At 34.8% G+C, this 19692-nt stretch overlaps 2 protein-coding genes and 1 pseudogene across 2 annotated transcripts; all 3 read right to left on the bottom strand.

Moving 5' to 3' along the window:
* Positions 1-7250: 7250 nt before the first annotated feature.
* LOC120121478 (PHD finger-like domain-containing protein 5A) lies at positions 7251-7594 on the bottom strand. The gene has a single exon (XM_039140830.1). It carries the CDS (start codon positions 7581-7583, stop codon positions 7251-7253), a length of 333 nt encoding a protein of 110 aa, XP_038996761.1. The 5' UTR covers positions 7584-7594.
* A 679-nt stretch (positions 7595-8273) lies between these two features.
* LOC120121369 (putative lipid-binding protein AIR1B) lies at positions 8274-8603 on the bottom strand. Its single transcript, XM_039140739.1, has one exon. It carries the CDS (start codon positions 8601-8603, stop codon positions 8274-8276), a length of 330 nt encoding a protein of 109 aa, XP_038996670.1.
* Positions 8604-16662: 8059 nt separating this feature from the next.
* Positions 16663-19363, bottom strand: LOC120121368 (annotated as a pseudogene).
* Between the last annotated feature and the right edge of the window lie 329 nt (positions 19364-19692).

The raw sequence follows: 19692 nt of genomic DNA, 5'->3' as shown, positions 1-19692 counted from the left end.
TAGCCATGGATGCTAACAATGAGATACTGTCAATAGCTTACGGGGTTGGTAAATCTGAAACCTCTGATTCATGGACATGGTTTATGGGGCATCTTAGGGATTGCATAGGTCCTATTAACAATCTGACAATCATATTCAATAGGGAAAACTCAATTGACAACACTGTTAGAATGTGTTTCCCAGATGCTTTTCATGGACTTTGTGGTGTTCATTTGTACAGAAATCTAAAATCAATGTCTGCTGGTATAAAAAATCAAAAATGGACATACTGGAAGGCTGCAAAAGCTTATCGGGAAGTGGATTTTAATAAGCATATAAATTGTTTAAGACGTGTTTTGCCTCAATGTGCTCAAACACTAGAAGATGTCGGGTTTGAAAGATGGTCAAGAGTACATCAACTTGGAGCAAGATATGGTTTCATGACGTCTAATAGTTCAGAATCAATCAACGCTCTAAGTCGCATTCCCGGAAATTACCCATTACTATGTTAATGGAGTTTTTTCGAGCCTCTATTCAACAGTGGTACTGCAAGAAAAGAAACCATGCAGGTATTATTTCTTTAAATTCGTAACTTATCATATATTTTACTAAGTATTATTTATTTAAATTTACAGGAACATTGGAACGTCGGGTTACACCATGGACTGAAAAAAAGATAACGAAACGTGTTGTGAAGTCAACGTCCTGGAGAGTTGAACCATGTTCAAACACTTTGTTTAAAGTATTGGATAATAATTTAAATGGGCTTGTCGATCTAAATGCAAAGACGTGTAGTTGTAAGAAATGACAAACATCTGGTTATCCGTGTGGCCATGTTATAAAAGTTGCTCTTCATCTAAACCAAGATGATTCAAGCGCATATGCTATTGATTTCTACACTACAGAAGTATATCGACAGACTTATGATGAGCTTGTCTACCCATGTCCACATCCTTCTGAGTGAGACATACCAGATGATTAAAAACAGTTTTGCCACCAGTCATGGACAACAGGCAACCTGGCCGACCAAAAAATCACGATCGTATACCGTCTAAGGGTGAAGAGAAGAGGATATCGACATGTAGTCGGTGCAAGGAGAGTGGTCATACAAGGTTGACATGTGGATCACCAGTGTCATCACAATCATCTTTTCCTCTACCAAAAAATGGATCCTCATCAAAATCCAAAGCTCATATGGTGCCAAGCAAAAGGAAATCAAAATCGCAATCAAAATCAAAATCCCAATCACAATCGGCTTCACATTTTGGGACTTATTAACTTAGGTGATTTTTAAATGCAAACGTTGTATTATGTGTATTTTATGTGTGAATGCATACATTTTCAGTTAGACATTCATTAGTAACTTGAGTTTGAACATTGATATGATATGTTCAGTTGTTATCATGTTGGGATTTTCTCGTGTTTGATTGCTTGGATTTATAGCTTCTTCAAGTGTCCTTAACTTGTATTTATAGCTTGGAATGTGTTTGATGTTGTATGTTACGATCAACGCGAAAGTCAAATTTGCAACGCGAAATAAGCGTTGCGATAGTCAAATTCGCAACGCGAAAGTCAAATTCGCAAACCGAAAATAATTCTTATTTATAAATCAAATTAAACAAATCAACTTTTACAAATCAATTAATCAAAAAATAAATCTTATTTCCTCATCAATTGTAACAAATAAACTTTCAATGTAAAATTCAATTAAACAAAGAAAAAAAGTGTACCCCATACTTTGTTTATGCAAAATACATTTCACGCAACTCACTTCAGGATTAACCTGTAGAAACCAAACATTTGCTCAAACAACACTTTCTACACATCTAAAACCAACAAATAACAAATTACTGAATTCTAGGTATTTAACCAAATATTCACTTACCAATTGTTTATGTACAACTTTCAGCACGCAGATGCAGGTAGGCAACGTCTCGAATATATCGATCTGGCCATATAATATCGAAACCACAAGCCTACTGCAGCTCTATCTCTATTTGTGGGAGGTAGATATTGTATACTTCCTGTCGTCAAACGTTCCAAGCACAAGCATACGAGAGGACCACAATCCCCTCTGGCTCTCTGCGTTTGTTGTGGCGCAGTCTTGTCTCTGATCATTGTAATTTTGAACTTCTTAGGCTTCTTGTTTCCAGATTTTGTCCAATAATCAATCGCATTCAAGAATTTAGCCAAATGATCGCTCCATCTCTTTGTAATAATATCTCTCAAATCAGACAATGGTATGTAATTCAACATGCTGTCATATACCACTATCTTCAGGGATGGGAGCTGAAGCTCGACGAGAAGCCAATGACGTTTTTCCAAAACAGGGATAAACACATGCAATCATAAATAATTGCGCACATCAAATAAAATTTATGAAAACCTTTAAAATATTCAAAAAAATAAATACTAACCTTATCGACCTCCCACCACGCAGGATAAAGTTTAGCTTTTCCATTAGCCAACTTATATGAAGCATCTCTCTGATCCTTCAAGTGAGCTGCGTGAAAAGACGTCGGCATAATAGTCCATCGAATACCTCTTTTCTTCAATTTCCTTATTATTAGAAGACGTGACACACATGCATCAATATGCTATTTTATAAAAAATAAATATATCAGTGAATTTATTAATAATTTAAAAAAATTAATCAAAATGCAATATAAAAAGAATATAATACTTACCCCCTTCGAGGTAGCCATTATCTTCAACCCCTAATAAAATACCCCACCAAGACTGATCAAGAAACAAATGAATATCATCGTCGATTTGGCATAGGTCAGAATAACACCCCTTGCTCCGCTCATGTAGATAAAAATAAATTGCGGTCTTAGCCCAAAGGGTATTATCCGTAATTGTGTCCGGTAGTTTTTCCATCTCCTGCTGAGGAATGGTACTGGCCAGTAACTCATATGAAAGCCAACACGCATCCATCATGTCGGGCACGGGAGGTGGTTTATCAATATGTCGACATATGACGCCAAATGAATCGGCCTATTGAATGGCGGGCGGGACCACTTGAACGATGACAGTGGCCTCTTGAACGGTGGGAGGGGCTTCTTCGATGATGATATGGGCCTCTTAACGATAGGAGGTTCCTCTTGAATGATGATAGGTGCATCAGACTTATTCTTACGGAGTCTTGGCACTAGTGGGGTGAACGGAGACGTAATGGCATGTGCACGACGTTTGATGTATGAACCCCATCGTGCAAGAAAACCCCGACGTAAAGCATCTACCTTAACAGGCCGCTGAAAATAAATTAATATATAAATCAGTAAATAAATAATGTCGAAAAAAAGTTATTTGCATTTTTAGTATAGTATTAAACAAATTTACCTCATTGCGTAGAGTATTAACCTCATTCTGTAACAATAAAACAATCTCGCGTAGAGTGACAACCTCATCACGTAAGGTAGATACCTCACTGCATAGCGCACCATTGTCATCGCGTAAAAAAATCCACCTCACCACGTAAAGATCGAACCTCATCACGCCATGCATCATTATCTTCACGTAAAGTACTGACCTCATGATGTAAAGCACCAACCTCATCACGTAATTCCCCTAACTCATCCCGTGGAGGTGGAGAACAGGGAGATGGAGATAGACGGAGCCTCTTTGCCGGTCGCCTATCATGAGGTGATGGTGGAGAAGAGGCTCGATAATGTGATGGAATAGGTGATGGTGGAGGTAGAGAAGAGGTTCGACCAGGTGATGGCTCCGGGTGTCGAGATATAGAATCGGCCCGATGGGGTGATGGCTCTCGAAGTGGGGGGTACTTATCATCCGTCCCATCAAAAAACCGCTTACTAGCTTGCCACCAATCAGTGGCAAGCTCAACATCTGAGGGTGTCAATCTCTGTAATGGGTAGTTGGCCTCCTAACAATATAAAAGCTCAAACAAAGTTAAACGTGTACTAGTAATAACTTGTTTATATATGGTAGTATTTGTGTGTTAACTTATATCATTAATCGTCGTATATAGGAGTAAGTCTTCCCAATCCAACATGTGTTTCCCTAGGAATATCATTTGATCTTTTTATCGCATATGTCCGCATGCTGGGGAAAGCCTCAAATATCCAAATCTACAAACAATATAATACACAAACATTAGTAATTGTTAAATAATTAATTATAATTTTAGAAACATTATATAGAAATTCTTACCTTAAAGGCCTAAGTAAAGCCTGTCAAAGTGTATTTAGAACCATCGCCCCGCAAAATTTTCGGTCCTCGAAGGCAGACGACAACTTCTTCCAGGTAGCTTTCCATATATATGAACCCCACGGAAACAGGTTCCATGTATTTAGGTCATCTATCAATAATATTAGGTCCTCGAAGATTGGTTGTCTGCCCTCTTTGCCTAAAAAGCCGGCATGCAAAAGTAGTAAATGGCATACTCGGACAACATCAAGGTCATCCATCCGAGTAAAACAATCTTTATCAAATAATCTCTTCAAGTCGTCGACATGTATACTCGGCTTCGACTTTGCCAGCTCAGGAAAAACCCGATATAACCATGATGGGCAGGCGATATGACTAGTGTACCGACCTACATCATCGTGTCCGAAGTGTAGACCGGTGATTAAGTAAAACTCCTCCCGCCCAAAACAAGTATACGCCGGTGTCGGAGGAAAATGAAACCATATCTCTTCATCACCATGTTGTACCCCCTTGGGTAGATCGTTAGTTATGGTCTGAAGAAACAAATGTGTCAACATAGCATCTCCACCCGGATGTTGTACTTTCAGCCATGGCCCGAAGCAAGTATCCTCAAACAATTTTCTTTGTAGAGGTGTAAGCGTCGACGTAATTTTAGTGGCTATGCTTAATTTATTCCTTAAGATCAATTGAGCCGAAAAAAATTTCTACAAAAACAATAAACATACCAAGTTAGATATACCAAAAACTACAAATTATACACTACAAACAGACATGATATTAAACAGTGAAAACAAAGCCAAATATGTTTCAAACTAGCACGGTATTCACCCAAGTCATTATTCCATCATAGTTCACAAAATGCATCAAATAACATTCAGAAGTAAGCACTTATATAAACATTTAAAAGGACAACATATAGGTTTAGTGCAGGTTCAATGACAACATAAAGAGTAGTAGTTTATTCTTGAAACTTAAATTAGCAACACTGTGAAGTTAGTATTTGTCTTTGTTTTTCGGTTGAAGTAATACAATTCATTCAAGTTTCAATTTGGCGAATAAAAGAAGTTTCTGAAACTTAAAATCGCAACGCGATTTTAGTTTTGCGTTGCGATTTTCATTTTCGCGATGCGAATTTGGTGTTGCGATTTAGGGTTTCTTCAACAAAAAGACAAAACAAAGACAAATACTAACTTCACAGGGTTAAAGACTAAATAGTTTAACAGTATTGGCAGCAACCGAATGAATTTAGCAATCTCAGTGAAATGATTAATCTAATAATAATACAAAAATTTCAAAATAAAAATAAAAGATTAAAAAAACTAACCCTCGGTGGTTGATTTTCCATTTCTGACCGTGAATGGTTGTGAGGGTTGATATGAGAGATGGAGATAGACGGATTTCGTCGGAGATGGGGACGGATGTCGCTATAGATAGTGAGAGATGGAGATGAGACTGAGTTGTGTTTTAGGGTTTTAGGTTAGAGATGATTTGCGATAATACTGTTTACATTAGTGTTGCGAAATTAATATTGTGTTTCGCGTAAAAACATTTGACTTTTGCGTTGCGAATTTGACTATCGCGTTGCGAATTTGGAAAATCGCAATGCGATTTACATATTCGCGTTGCGAAATTGGAAACTGGGTTGCGAAATTGGAATTCGCGTTGCGAATTTGAGATTGCATTGCGAATTTGTTGGTCATTTTGGAAAATCCAAAAAAAGTTGGTTAAATTCGTATATTATAAGGCATTTTTGGTCACTGAGGTTATTTTCTCTATATATAAAGTAGTTAATGTTTGAAGGAAATAAGAAATAAAATGCTTATGAAGGAAATTTAACTTAGGCCATAAAAAATTTGAAATTACCAAACCAATGAACAAAATCATACATTTATATAATAATTTGGTAGATTTTATATATAAACTTAGCACTGATTTATACACTATTAAAAGAAAATTAAATTTAAAATTTATACATTTTAAAATAAATTTAATATTTTCCGTTTCACATTTATAATTTAATGATTATATATATAATCTTAATTAAATATTTTTAATTTAATTAAAGATTTTATTTTTACTAAAAATAAAGTGTCTGAATTATTTATATTTTAGTTAATTTTTAATAGATTGTGTAGTTTAAAGTATGTAATTTAGAGTCATTAATTTTTATAACTTAAATTACACATTTTATTTTTTAATAAAAATAAAATGATTATTTAAATTAAAAAGACTCCATTTAAGATTATATATAATCATTGAATTATAAATGTAAAAAAGAAAATATTAAATTTATTTTAAAAATATATAAATTTTGATTTTTTAATAGTGTATAAATCAATGTTAAGTTTATATATAAATCTACCAAACTATTATATAAATGTATGGTTCGGTTCAGTAGTTTGGTGCTTTCTAGTTTTTCATGGTATAGCTTCAAATCCTTTCCTAGGCATTTTTATTCCTTTTTTTTCTTCTAGCATTAACTACTTTATGAAATATATATATATTATGTTGTAAAATAAACTAAATTGTGGGGGTTGGTTTAGTGGCAAGGCCTGCATGCTTGGTTCCGTTGGTCTTTAGTTCAAATTCCTTTTAGCACTTTTATTGTGTCTTTCTTTGCGATTTAATTTTCCTTTAACCGACGCATCTGGTTGGAAGATAAATAAGTAAATAAATTTAAATTAAAAAATATCATCTAAACTAATAGTGACGTGTGTCACTTCCATATTAGATGATTAATTTAATAAAAAAACTAAAATTAAGACTAAATTGATTGAATGTAAAGTATTGAGGATCAAATATGTAATTGTATCAATTTTGTTAACTGATTGAATGTACAAGTATTGAAGATCAAATGTAATTATATCAATTTTATTAACTGCCATGTAAACACTTTCGTATGTTGAATGACTATATTAAACCCATTTAAATAGTTCAATTTCATGTTGACACAATTTTGATAATGACGCTAAAAATTATGTTTCTTAAATATTACTCTAGTAGAGCACGAGAACAATTCAGAAACCAAAGTCCTAAGTACAGAGGCAACGGCAGCTCCTTCCTCTTAGCCTCATATGGTGATTGCTTTTTTTTTTTGGTAATCATCTCTTCTTAAAACCATATTTCTTACGTTCATAGAACAAGTCGGTTCTGGCACTGCCAAGGTTGACGATTTTGGGGCAGCCATCTCGATCCTTCTCTAGTTGAGTACACTCTTTGCAGTAGTATGCGTCAGATATTCCTGGTCCTCCACAGCTCACACATCTGCCCTGGAACGATCCATAGTTACATTCGTCACATACCCGCACAAGCGTGCAAGGTCGCACCAAAGAGTCGCAGATTACGCACTTACCGTCACATTTCTCGCAAAGCCGTCCGATGGCAATCCCGGGTTGTTTCTGGCACATGATCAAATCAGGATGGTGCTTGGCCATTGAAGTAATCAACACCACCTTCCCCTGTATGTAAGTAAATACAAATTAATTATAAGTGCCAACAACAATTCTATAAAAAAAAGCCGAGAAAAGGGAAAAGGAAGAGCGAACCTGAACCTGAAAGAATGAGAAAATATATCTGTGCTCGTTTTCCTCTCTCCTTTCTTATAAGCTCTGCTCCCTTGGTTGCTTGCTTTCCACGTTACTTGGTATTCTTTTTAAAACTTAAAACTAGTCTTGCCAAAAAAAAATCAAAATGAAAAAAGAAATTTCAAAGAAAGAAAGTCAAAAAATAACACTATATATACAATTTTTATTTCTTGCCCGCCAAGTTTTGACTTTTGAGCAGATATTTGATTTTTTTTTATATAAAATTAGTTGTTGCAAATAATAATTGTTAGATACTAATACAAAAACACAAAAGGATAGTTTAACATTAGATAATTTTTTTAAATGATTTTAAACTAAAAGATTTCGGGAATTAACATGAAGAAACGGAACGAAGTAATATCTTAACAAGCCCATCATTTTATTATTAATCATGCAAAAGAAACATAAAAGGAAACGTAAGAGTATCGTAAACACCAGGGATCATTAAAGACAATTCATGACATGTAAACTAAGAGTAGCATCGTACGTAGATGGGAAAGGGAAAGAGATGGGCCTTCGTTAATTTAAGTCCTACAGCTTTCATGGGCAATTGTTGGTGTTGGAGTTCCTGCCGCAATACCTCATGAACATATTCTTCACAGTGTTGTGGCTGACGGGAATTCTGTCACTATTGGCTCTCAGGATTCGGCACATGCAATCGGCTGCATCGGCATCACTCAGACCGTGAAACCGTTTGCAGCATTCGCTGCCAGGGTTTGGTCTCGCCCCAAAGAAGGCCGATGTCAGGGCTGATTGGCAAACGCCCAGATCTTGAGGGCATGTTGGAGAAGTTTGAGAGCTAACCAAACTGAAAAAAGCAAGGTTGAGGGAAACAAGGAAGAGAGTTGATGCTGAAACCTTGGAACCCATTTCTCCGAGACACCCGATTAAGCTTTCTTGGATTGATTGTTTTGTATAAGGTGTGGTGTGAGAGAGCTGGGGTTACATGGACAGTGGGTTTTATAGGAGGGTGGTGGTGATCTCGAGGAACATAGTAATTAGGGTAAATTATGTAATTGCTCCAAAAAAATCCATTTAATTTAAATATCGTTGTTAAAAAAACTTTTATAACGAGGAACGAAATACTGTGGACTAAAATTTAGTTGAAACGTGTCAATTTTTTTATTAGTCTATAATGATTAAAAAATAATATTTACTTCTAATTATTTAGTAATGAACGTTCAAATATGTCTATAGATGTCATGCTCAAACTCATGATCTCTAAGAATAACAATCTTACTTAATCATTGAAGTCATTTGGTTTGTATGTCTAAATGACATTTATTTTAACAATAATTATTAAATTAAACATTTTTATCACCACAATTATTTATCCGAATAATTATTATTTTACAATAGGTTATTAATAATAAAATTTAATTTGATATATATTTTTGTAATTTTTTTTTACTTTTGATCTACTTCTAATTATGAAAATTTTATAATTTGTTATTCCTAAATTATTAGTATAACTTTTTAAAAATTCACATTCTTAACCTAAAATTCAACATTATCTAACTCCATAAACTAAATTAAAACTCTCACATGCAAATTGATTTTTTTATTATTTTTAAACATAAATAATTATTAAATGCTATTTCAATTAGAAGTTATAGTCAAACTTTATACATGTTTAATCTTTAACGATAGTATGGTATTTCATGTTGCATTAGTCGTAACGCGCCTTTTGATTAAGAAAAATTGATTGTCTCGTATAGTTAGATCCATTTTTATAGTAATTTATTTGTGCATTAAAACTATTCACGGAGCTATATGCTATATTGGTTCTTTCATCTCCATGACTAAAATAATATTACTTCTAGTTTTGAATAGATACAAAGATATTATTAATAGTTGCCAGATTTTTTGAAAGATAAAACATGAATTAAAAAAATATTTTGATTTTATTTTTATTCTATTTCTTTGAGTTTTATATTAAAAATATATTATATTTATTGCATTTTATCTTTTGTTTAATGAAGGCTTAATTTATTGTTTTTTTAAAATATAGATGTATATTATTTATTATAGATGTAAACGTTGATATAGTTATATATAGCCATAGATCTGTATAAACCATAAATGGTTATTTAGTTGTTGATGCCTAACATTTTCCATCCATTGAAGTAAGTAATACATATTTTTTGCTCAAGAACAGTAATAATTAATAATTAGGTAAATAATAAAAATATGTATATCAGCACAATAAGGTGTTGTCATTTATCAAGTTCTAATACTGTTATGTTAGGTGGTAATTTTTATTATTGTATATAATTTCTTAATATTATTACATTTATTTTATAGTCTCCCCTTAATATTTTAATTTAAAGCTTATTTAAAAATAAATATTTTAATTATATTTTTTATGTGTCTAAAATTTGTTTTGGTCAAAGTAAGTGTTAATTATTCATTCTATACACTTTATTCAGTTTGTTATTACAAGCGAAATTAAAGAATTTTGAGGTTGAATTTTGAGAGTTGAGGCATTGATTTCACTTTTACATAGATGAATTTTCATAAAATATTTTAAATTTGGGATTTTTGATTTTGCAAAAGAAAAATAAAGAGGCATATATTGAAATCAAAATCAAAGTGTTTGAGGCCTAAAAACAAACTGATTCTCCAAAATAAATTCCTTTTATTTTTCTATTTGTTTCTTTAGAAAGAAAGAGATATATACTATGACCAAAAAATATAAACACCTAAAATGGAAAAAATATAATCTCAACACTTCCTTCTCAATTAAACCTTAATTTAATGTTATAAAGTGAATTTGATAAAGTTGGGTTTTGAGTACTGAATTTGCCTAATTTATTTTTCTTTTAGACTTTTCTATAAGCGTACTATTTGCCGGACAACACCGACTACCCACATGAATGCTTAGTCCATAGGTCTGTAAATAAATCTAACGAACACTAGGTTCATATTCGTTCGTTTAACTTTAATCGAATAAATGAACGAACACGAACATAAATGAATAATTTTTTTTTCGTATTCGATTGTTAAGGAATGTAGCTTGTTCGTGTTTGTTTATGTTCGTTCATTTAAATGATAAATGAACACAAATGAACGAACATAAACGAACGGATGTAAATGAACATTAACAAACGTAAACGAACACAAATGAACGAACGTAAACGAACACAATAAATGAACATAAATGAACGTAAACGAACATAAATGAAAATATTTTTTTTATTTCCTAACAATTTTATGATTATATGTTATTTAATTGTTTTGAGATTTTTTATTTGTATTTAAAATTAGTTAAATTTTAAAATATTTATGGGTATCAAATTAACATTTATTGGGCTTTAATATTTTAAATGAGTCTATAGAGATGGGTTAAACATAAATGAAAGCACATAAACGAACGAACATAAATGAATGAACATATTATCGAATGTTCACAAACGTAAATGAATGAAAGAGCCCTATGTTTATGTTCGTTCATTTAATTAAACGAACACAAAATATTGTTCATGTTGGTTGATTTAATAAATAAACGAACATAAACAAACTTCCTGCCAAATGATTCAATGAACATTTGGTTCGTTTACAAGCCTATGAATGCTCGTAAATTAGAACATATAATGATTTGAATCTACAAAAGAATCCATGTTCTGTTTAGCAATTCTGTTGGGAAATTAAACGAGTAATTTCCCTATAATCAGATTAGTGAGAATGCGAAATAAAAGCGGAATGATAACACCCAAAATTGATAACAGAGTTCAGCTAATTATGCCTACGTCTTAGACTACTGCATATCTTTTACTAAAGGGAGAAAATTTACAGGTGTTTACAAAAACACTCACAACTCACAACCCAATTATACACTGAAAATTGTTCTCAAGAAAAACTCTCTAATTTCTCTAGTATTGGGAGAGAGCTAAAATGATTTGGGATGATTTTGAAGCTAAATGGGTTAGGGTATTTATAGTTGAAACTTAAGGATTAATCTTGTAAATACCCTAAAGTATAGGGACTAAATGAGAATTTTTCCCATGCCACTTTTTTCAATATTATTATTGCCAACTTTCGGTGTAATTGATGCTAACTAATTATCAATGCAACTTTCGGTGCATTATTTAAAACCAACTTTCAACAATCTCCCACTTGAAGACTGATTTTAATCTGTCTTCACACCTTGATCAATGCAACAGCATTTCTGGTCTTGTTACTCTAGCATGCCAACTGAAGCTGAACACAACTTCAGTTTGTCTATAGTCACCGTCTTTGTTAACATGTCTGCCGGATTTTGAGCTCCACTAATCTTTTCAAGTTTCAAAATCCCATCTTCCAGAAGAGACCGGATAAAATGATATTGCAATTGTATGTGCTTCGTCTTAGAATGAAAATACTGATTATTCACTAGTTGGATAACACTTTGACTGTCGCAATACAAGACATTATTTTCTTGTTTCTTACCTAACTCTTCCAAGAAACTTTGGAGCCAAACCATCTCCTTGCTGGCTTCCGTAATAGCGACATATTTTGCTTCCGTAATAGCGACATATTTTGCTTCAGTTGTGGAGAGAGCAACTATCTTCTGTAGTTGAGAAACCCAACTCACTGTGGTACCTCCTAAAGTATAGACATACCCTGTAGTGCTTCTTTCGATATCAACATTTCCGACTAAGTCAACATCTACATAGTCTCTCAGTATCATATCTTCACATTTGAAACAAAGTACTTTATTTGTGGTACCCCATAGATATCTGAGGATCCATTTGACTGCTTCCCAGTGTACCTTGCCCGTATTATTCATGTACCTGCTAACAGCTCCCACAGCTTGAGCAATATCTGATCTAGTACAAACCATGGCATACATCATACTTCCAATTGTTGAGGCATATGACACCTTCACTATGTGTGCACGTTCTTCTTCCGTCTTTGGTGACTGTTCTTTGGAGAGCCTAAAATGAACACCTAAAGGTGTACTTACTGGTTTAACATATTGCATGTTGAACCTGGAGAGTACTTTGTTGATGTACTCAGCCTGTGATAACATCAAAGTCCCTGGCTTTGCGTCTCTCTTAATCCCCATCCCAAGAATCTTCTTTGCAGCGCCCAGATCTTTCATTACAAACTGCTTCGATAATTTTTGGTTCAAGTTTATAATCTCTTACATGTCTGAGCCTGCAACGAGCATGTCATCAACATACAACAATAAAATAATGAAGCTGTTGTCAAACTTCTTGATGTAGCAACAATGATTTGCTTGACATCTGGTAAAACCATTGCTACCCATGAAGCTATCGAACTTCTTATACCACTGTCTAGGAGTTTGTTTTAAACCATACAAGCTCTTCTTCAACCTGCATACCAGGTTTTTCTTATATGCCTCTATGAAGCCTTCTAGTTGCCTCATATAGATTTCTTCCTCCAAATCACCATGAAGGAAAGCTGTATTTACATTTAACTGCTCAAGATGTAGATTCTTTGCAGCTACAATTTTCAAGACCAGTCTGATTGTAGACAGCTTCACGACTAGAGAGAAAATTTCATTGTAGTCAATACATTCTTTTTGCTGAAAACCTTTGACAACCAATCTTTCTTTGTAGCGTTTGCTCCAATCGTGCTCTTCTTTGATCCTGTAAACCCACTTGTTATGGAGCACTTTCTTGCCTGGTGGTAATTCAGTTAATTCCCACGTCTGATTTGACATAAGTGAGTCTATCTCATCTTTCATGGAAGACTCCCACTTGACTGAATCATCCACCTGCATTGCTTCATCATAGCACTTGGTTCACCATTGTCAGTCAGCAACAAGTAGTGCAAAGAAGGCGAATAACGCTGGGTTGGTTTAGGAATTCTGTAGGAGCGTATCAGTTTTGGTGTGCCTGGTTCTTCTTGAACTGCTTCAGGACTGATCTGAACATCATTTCTAGAAATCTCCTCAAACTCAACAAATTCCTTTGTTTCAGCTTCGGTATTGAGCTACTTGATTTTATGGTTAACTGTCTTTGTACATCACATTCTTATTGAAAATGACATCTCTGTTTCTGATGATATTTCAATTTTCATAGTCCCAAAAACTGTAACAAAACTCATCACCACCATAACCAACAAAGACACATTTGTTGGACTTAGCACCAAGTTTACTTCTTTCAGCATAATTTATATGTACATAAGAAATACAACCAAACACTCTTAAGTATGAAAGGTTTATTTCTTTTCTGCTCCAAACTTTCTCTGGTATTCCACCATCCAAGGGAACTGAGGGCCCACGTTTGATTAAGTAAGCTGCAGTGTTGATAGCTTCAGCCCATAGCAATTTGGGGAAGCCGACATGTATCCTCATGCTTCTGGCACGTTCATTCATAGTTTTGTTCATGTGCTGTGCTACGCCATTCTGCTGTGGTTTCATGGGAACTGTTGTCTCCATCTTGATCCCATTATTTGTACAAAATTCTCTGAATCTGCTATTTCTGTACTCTCCCCATTATCAGACCTCAACCACTTGACTTTCAAACTAATCTCATTTTCCACTATGGCCTTCCATTTTCTGAAGGTATCAAAGACTTCTGATTTCTTCTTCAGAAAATAAGCTCACACCTTCCTTATAGAATCATCGATGAAGGTGACATAATATAGCGCCTACAAAAGATAAAACTGGATATGGTCCCCATACATCAGTATGAGCCAACTCTAACTTTTCAGCCTTGGGTGTCTTGCCAATCTTTGCAAAACTAACTTTCTTTTGTTTGCCAAAGACGTAATCCTCACGTAGTCCGACATCTATACTCTTTAAATCCTACAACATCCCTATTGACAAATGTGTCTTCATCCCTTTCTCGCTTATATGGCTAAGCCTTTGGTGCCATAGGTTTGATTTTCCATCAACATCTGCTACTGCAATGATATTCTCCAAGTTTGAGGTTACATAGAGAGTAACAGTCTTTTTACCACGAGCAATGACAAGTGCTCATTTGGTAATCTTCCATTCATAGCCTAAAAAGATTGTACAATATCCTTCTCCATCAAGCTGTCCTACAGAAATCAAATTTCTTTTGATGCCAGTAATATGTCTCACTCCTTTCAGCTTCCAGGTGTTCTGGTTTGGCAACTTTAATCGATGTCTCCTTTTTCGATGATCTTCAAGGTTTCATCATCAGCTAGATGAACCTTTCCAAAATCACCACTGACATAGTTCTCTATGATTTCTTGGCATGGGGTGGCGTGGAAAGATGCCCCTGAATCCAAAATTCATGATTCAATCGGACTATTGACGCTTAGAATCATGACATCACATGTTTCCTCTGTCATATTGCCAGATTCTTATGTGCTGATATCTTTCTTTGGTGCTCGACAATCTCTTTTAAAGTGACCCTTCTTGCCGCAATTATAACAATTAAAATCTTTCTTTCTCGTTTTTTATTTTTCCCTTCTAGATTTTGATCTGCCACGATTTAGATTTCTTTATGAAGTTCTCCCTATAGACCCCGTGTGCAAGGCTGAGGAGCTTGATGCTTCACCCGATTCTCTCCGTCGAATTTCTTCACTCAATACCAAATCTTGAACATCGTCGAATTTCAATTTACTATTTCTTGACGAGCTGTTGACTGCTGTAACAGTAGCATTCCAACTGTTTGGTAGAGATGATAAGAGAACTAAAGCTCGAACTTCATCATCGAATTCAATTTCCACGGAACTCAACCGTGTTGTGATTGTGTTGAGTTCATTTAGGTGTTGAGCCAATGATGCCCCTTCCGCCATCTGCAAATTGAATAATTGCCTCATCAAGTGAACTTTGTTTGAGGCCGATGACTTCTCATACATACTGGAGAGAGCCGCCATAAGACCCACCGTGGCTTTTCCTTTGTTATGTTGGAAGCAACATTGCGGAAAAACGTCAGTCGGATAACTCCGAAGGTTTGTATGTCGAGAAAAGCCAGTCTTTATTCTTCATGCCATCTGGTTGCTTTCCTGAGAGAGGTTGATATAGTTTTTTCTGGTGCAGAAAATATTCAATTTGCATCTTCTAAAAGTCAAGTACGCACCATCAAACTTCTCAACTTTTACATTCCCTTCATCTGCAGCCATCGCTCCCACTCGAATCTGGCTTCTTTTGGATAGTTTCTAACAATTCATGCTAATCATCATGTATTAAAACACCTTCGTCGACAAAATCGTATTGCTGACCAAATTTTACTATTCACAAAATTTACTATTCACTTAAATAGTAACCTCACAGAAAAAACTGATAAAATTCACCACCAAAAGCTCTGATAACAGTTGTTGAGAAATTAAACGAGTAATTTTCCTATAACCAGATTAGTGAGAATGCAAAATAAAAGCGGAATAATAACATCCAAAATTGATAACGGAGTTCGGCCAATTATGCCTACGTCTCCAGACTGCTACAGATCTTTTACTAAAAGTAGAAAATTTGCAGGTATTTACAAAAAACACTCAACTCACAACCCAATTATACCCTAAAAATTACTCTCAAGAAAAACTCTTTAATTTCTCTAGTATTGGGAGAGAGCTAGAATGATTTGGGATGGTTTTGAAGCTAAATAAGTTAGGATATTTATAGTTGAAGCTTAAGAACTAATCTTGTAAATACCCTAAAGTACATGGACTAAATAAGAAATTTTCTCATGCCACTTTTTTTAACATTATTGTTGTCAACTTTCGGTGTAATTGTTGCCAACTATCAATGCAACTTTCGGTGCATTATTCAAAACCAACTTTCAACAAATTCTACCATTTTTTTTCAATTTGCAGCCCAGCAGTGAGTAGAACTCCTCCATTTCAATATCATAAATAATAGGGAAATATGATATGTGAAAACCACGATGACAAAAGGTTTTGTGAAAGGCGAAGATGCTACCGAATGATTTTTGTTTTATGCGAAGGGCTAATCAGCCTTCCGAAGGAGGATGGAAGTACGAAACTTGGAGTCGTCCCTGATGAAGCTCCACTACAGGTAGGTAAGTGGGATAGTTGTGGCATGCCATATAGCACGGGCATCAAAGAATCCTTGATAAGGAGGAAAATCATAGATCTGCAGAAACATCGCGAGGCCTCCTCCAATGACCACTACCCAACACTTCCAACGACTAGGATGGCGAGTGACACCAGCCCAAATTGCCCAAATCAGAAGTTGAGCAACCCCCATCACTACACAAACTTTCATGTTCCACCCTGTACAATGTTTAGTATCATGTTATTCCGCCCGATAATGCACGAAAATCATGTACCGAGCATTTAACCCTTGGACCAACCAAATGTTAGAAGTAGAAACAAACTATCAAAGAACAGAGATCTTACCATAGTCCAACGTATAAAAGTTAAGGTACAATATATGGGTAGTCACAAATGCAAGAAATGGACAGCGACCATTACTCTAGCCACCTCAACTCTCACATTGAAACATCTAAGTATGGCTAGAATAAGAGAGTACCCAAGCAGTGCAACAGCGGATGAGTAGTCTAGTTTTTCTGTCAAATCCACATCGCTGTGGTTCAAACAAACATGCCAGAGTCATAAATGAAACAATCATTAGGGTGAGCTTAGAGTTTCTAAGTATGTGTGTGATTTGTTTTAGGCCAACTAAGCCAAATATTTTGCAGTCTAGATAAAAAAAATCAATGAAAATTCAACATAACGAAATGTGTGCCAATTAACAGAGAGAATGCATTCATAAAAAAAAATCAGTTGCAAGGCATAATGACAAATTACATTATATTAATGGATGTCTTAAGCTAGACATCATGGTGAGGGTACGATCTTCTAAATATAATGAAGACCTCACTAAAAGTTAAAAACATACAATGTCTAATACATCTGACCGTGATAATTGAATCCAAGCACTTCCAACATAGAATACAGACTTGAGTAAGGAGAGGGAAGCAAAACTAGATTCTATTTAGATTGCCAGTTTCAGGATCTGATTTTGTTAATCAAAATAATGATGCATGAAATTGAGCCTTTCTTCAAACCAAAGTCTTGAGTCCCTGATGAAGTCGATAACTTATTAGATCTTGTTTCTTCAATTGGGGCTTCTCCGGACAATTCTCAATCAAGGTCGTCGATGTACTCCTCAGGTTTAAAATGCTCCGAAGAAGATGTTGACATTGAAGCAACCAACCTTGAAAATGTTTCATTACTGAAGTGTGCCAAAGATGTTGAGAATTCGAGTAAAAAACTAGATTCAAGGTTTTATTCAACGGAAGCTTTGGATCATTCGGACATAAATTTTGTGATGCACCCAATTGATAAATCAGTTGACCACTTTGATGGAGTTAACCCCCATGCCTTGGAAGATGTTCTTATGATGGGTTTTTCCCCTTCTAATGGTACATCTGGGGACGCAATACAACTATAGGAAGGTACTTCAGAAGTGCCCCCTCCCCTTGGGAAACTAAGAAAAAATCGTGCGGTGAAGAAATGCAAGCAAAAGAGATGAGTTTTCAATAAAGTTGCAATGATAGATTAATTGATGGTCCATTTAGTAGAGTTCTATTCAGAGGCGGTTAATTTAGTTTTAATGGTTGCAGGTGTTGGTTTTCTTTTCTGTTATGCCCTTTTGCGTTGTTTTTTTCCTGTTGTTGGAGGTGTAACTTCGAAATAGGGTGGTTGTCTCTGGAGTTTTGTGGTTGAGGATGTGATAGTTTTAGGTGATTCTTTTTTTTAATGGTGTATATCCTCGTATGATGGTATTCTGTGTTTTCATATGTATTGGGTGTTCTATTCAATAAACTATGAGGTACTCTTTTTTTCTTTCAATGTTCGTTAACATATTTCTTAGTATGTGAACGAATACGAAGGGAGTTTTTAATGAGATCTTCAACTTTTATAAAATAAAAAATTTAAGGCAGTACTGGAGCAAGAAGCATCTTATTTGCCAGATTAGTTTTTTGTAGTTCCTCTTGTAACATCGGTTTATGATTTTAATCAACAAACCGACAAATAACGTCTACTTTAATGTAGTAGATCAATATTTATATCTTAAAAGAATCACTCACATTATTGATGCAAAGTTCCAATCAAACTTATCCTCATGGGAAATAGTGGGAAAAGTGAAATGATTTCCGACTATGGAAAACAACACTCCAGACCCATGAGTTCATTGCCAAGAGTCCATTTATGTTCCACAAACTTGCAAATTCATAGTATGTCTTCTTACCTTGTCTTAAAGGCAAGTTATAATAAATAAGTATGGAGAACGATAGCCATCCATGAAAATGCATTGCTAGGTTGAGGCCAGAGAAAACTACGGAAGCTGGTTCCTGAGCAAATTACAGTGAGGTCAAGATGGATACTGCAAAAAGAAGACCATAAAATTCCATGAAAACTAAAAATATGTTTAATAGGGTAACAGTAAAGAATCAAACCTGAATTCCAACAACTCGCTTGAAGGGCCATTTACCATGATACTTGACAGGTCCATTACCAACTGCTTCCCGTTCTTTCTCTCTGTCAACCATTCAATTGTAACGGCAATCACTTTGGCAATACCATTGTTTCCAATTCAAGTAAAGTGATTCTTGCATATACCATTGACTATCATTGGCAACACCATCAGAAGGAAACTTGCACTGTGGAAAACATCTTCCCCCAACACATCCAGTTTTCTCACATTCTGCCACACAAGCCCTAAAGTAAAAAGCAGTCCATGTTTAGACTAAAATGTCTAAATCAATTCATAAAAAAAGGTATAGGAATCAGAATAAATTAGTTTCAATTCAGTGAAAGAATGCGGTATATTGAAATTTATAACAAGTAAAACTCTTGCCCCATTTCAAATTACACTGAAGTGTGAATCAATCTACTTTATTACTTCATCATTTATTTCCTTTCTTTCGTTATCTCTCTCTTTCTTTAGATAGCTTTGTAAAAGCTTAATGCCGTTAGAGTAGCACCCAAACCAGTAATATATGAGCATTTCTTCTCCAAAATATAACTTTCCCAACTATATACACCTTTCAGCTGACTTTAGGTAGAATCT

The sequence above is a fragment of the Hibiscus syriacus genome, unplaced genomic scaffold (genome assembly GCF_006381635.1).
Source record: "Hibiscus syriacus cultivar Baekdansim isolate YM2019G1 unplaced genomic scaffold, ASM638163v2 tig00110372_pilon, whole genome shotgun sequence".
NCBI classification, from domain to species: Eukaryota; Viridiplantae; Streptophyta; class Magnoliopsida; order Malvales; family Malvaceae; genus Hibiscus; species Hibiscus syriacus.
Note: the sequence above shows the minus strand (reverse complement) of the source record. Positions and strands in the feature narration are given on the sequence as shown.

What these genes read in the sequence shown, in the direction of transcription:
- LOC120121478 (XM_039140830.1), bottom strand. Translation starts at nt 7,583, where the DNA reads ATGGCCAAGCACCATCCTGATTTGATCATGTGCCAGAAACAACCCGGG.
- LOC120121369 (XM_039140739.1), bottom strand. Translation starts at nt 8,603, where the DNA reads ATGGGTTCCAAGGTTTCAGCATCAACTCTCTTCCTTGTTTCCCTCAAC.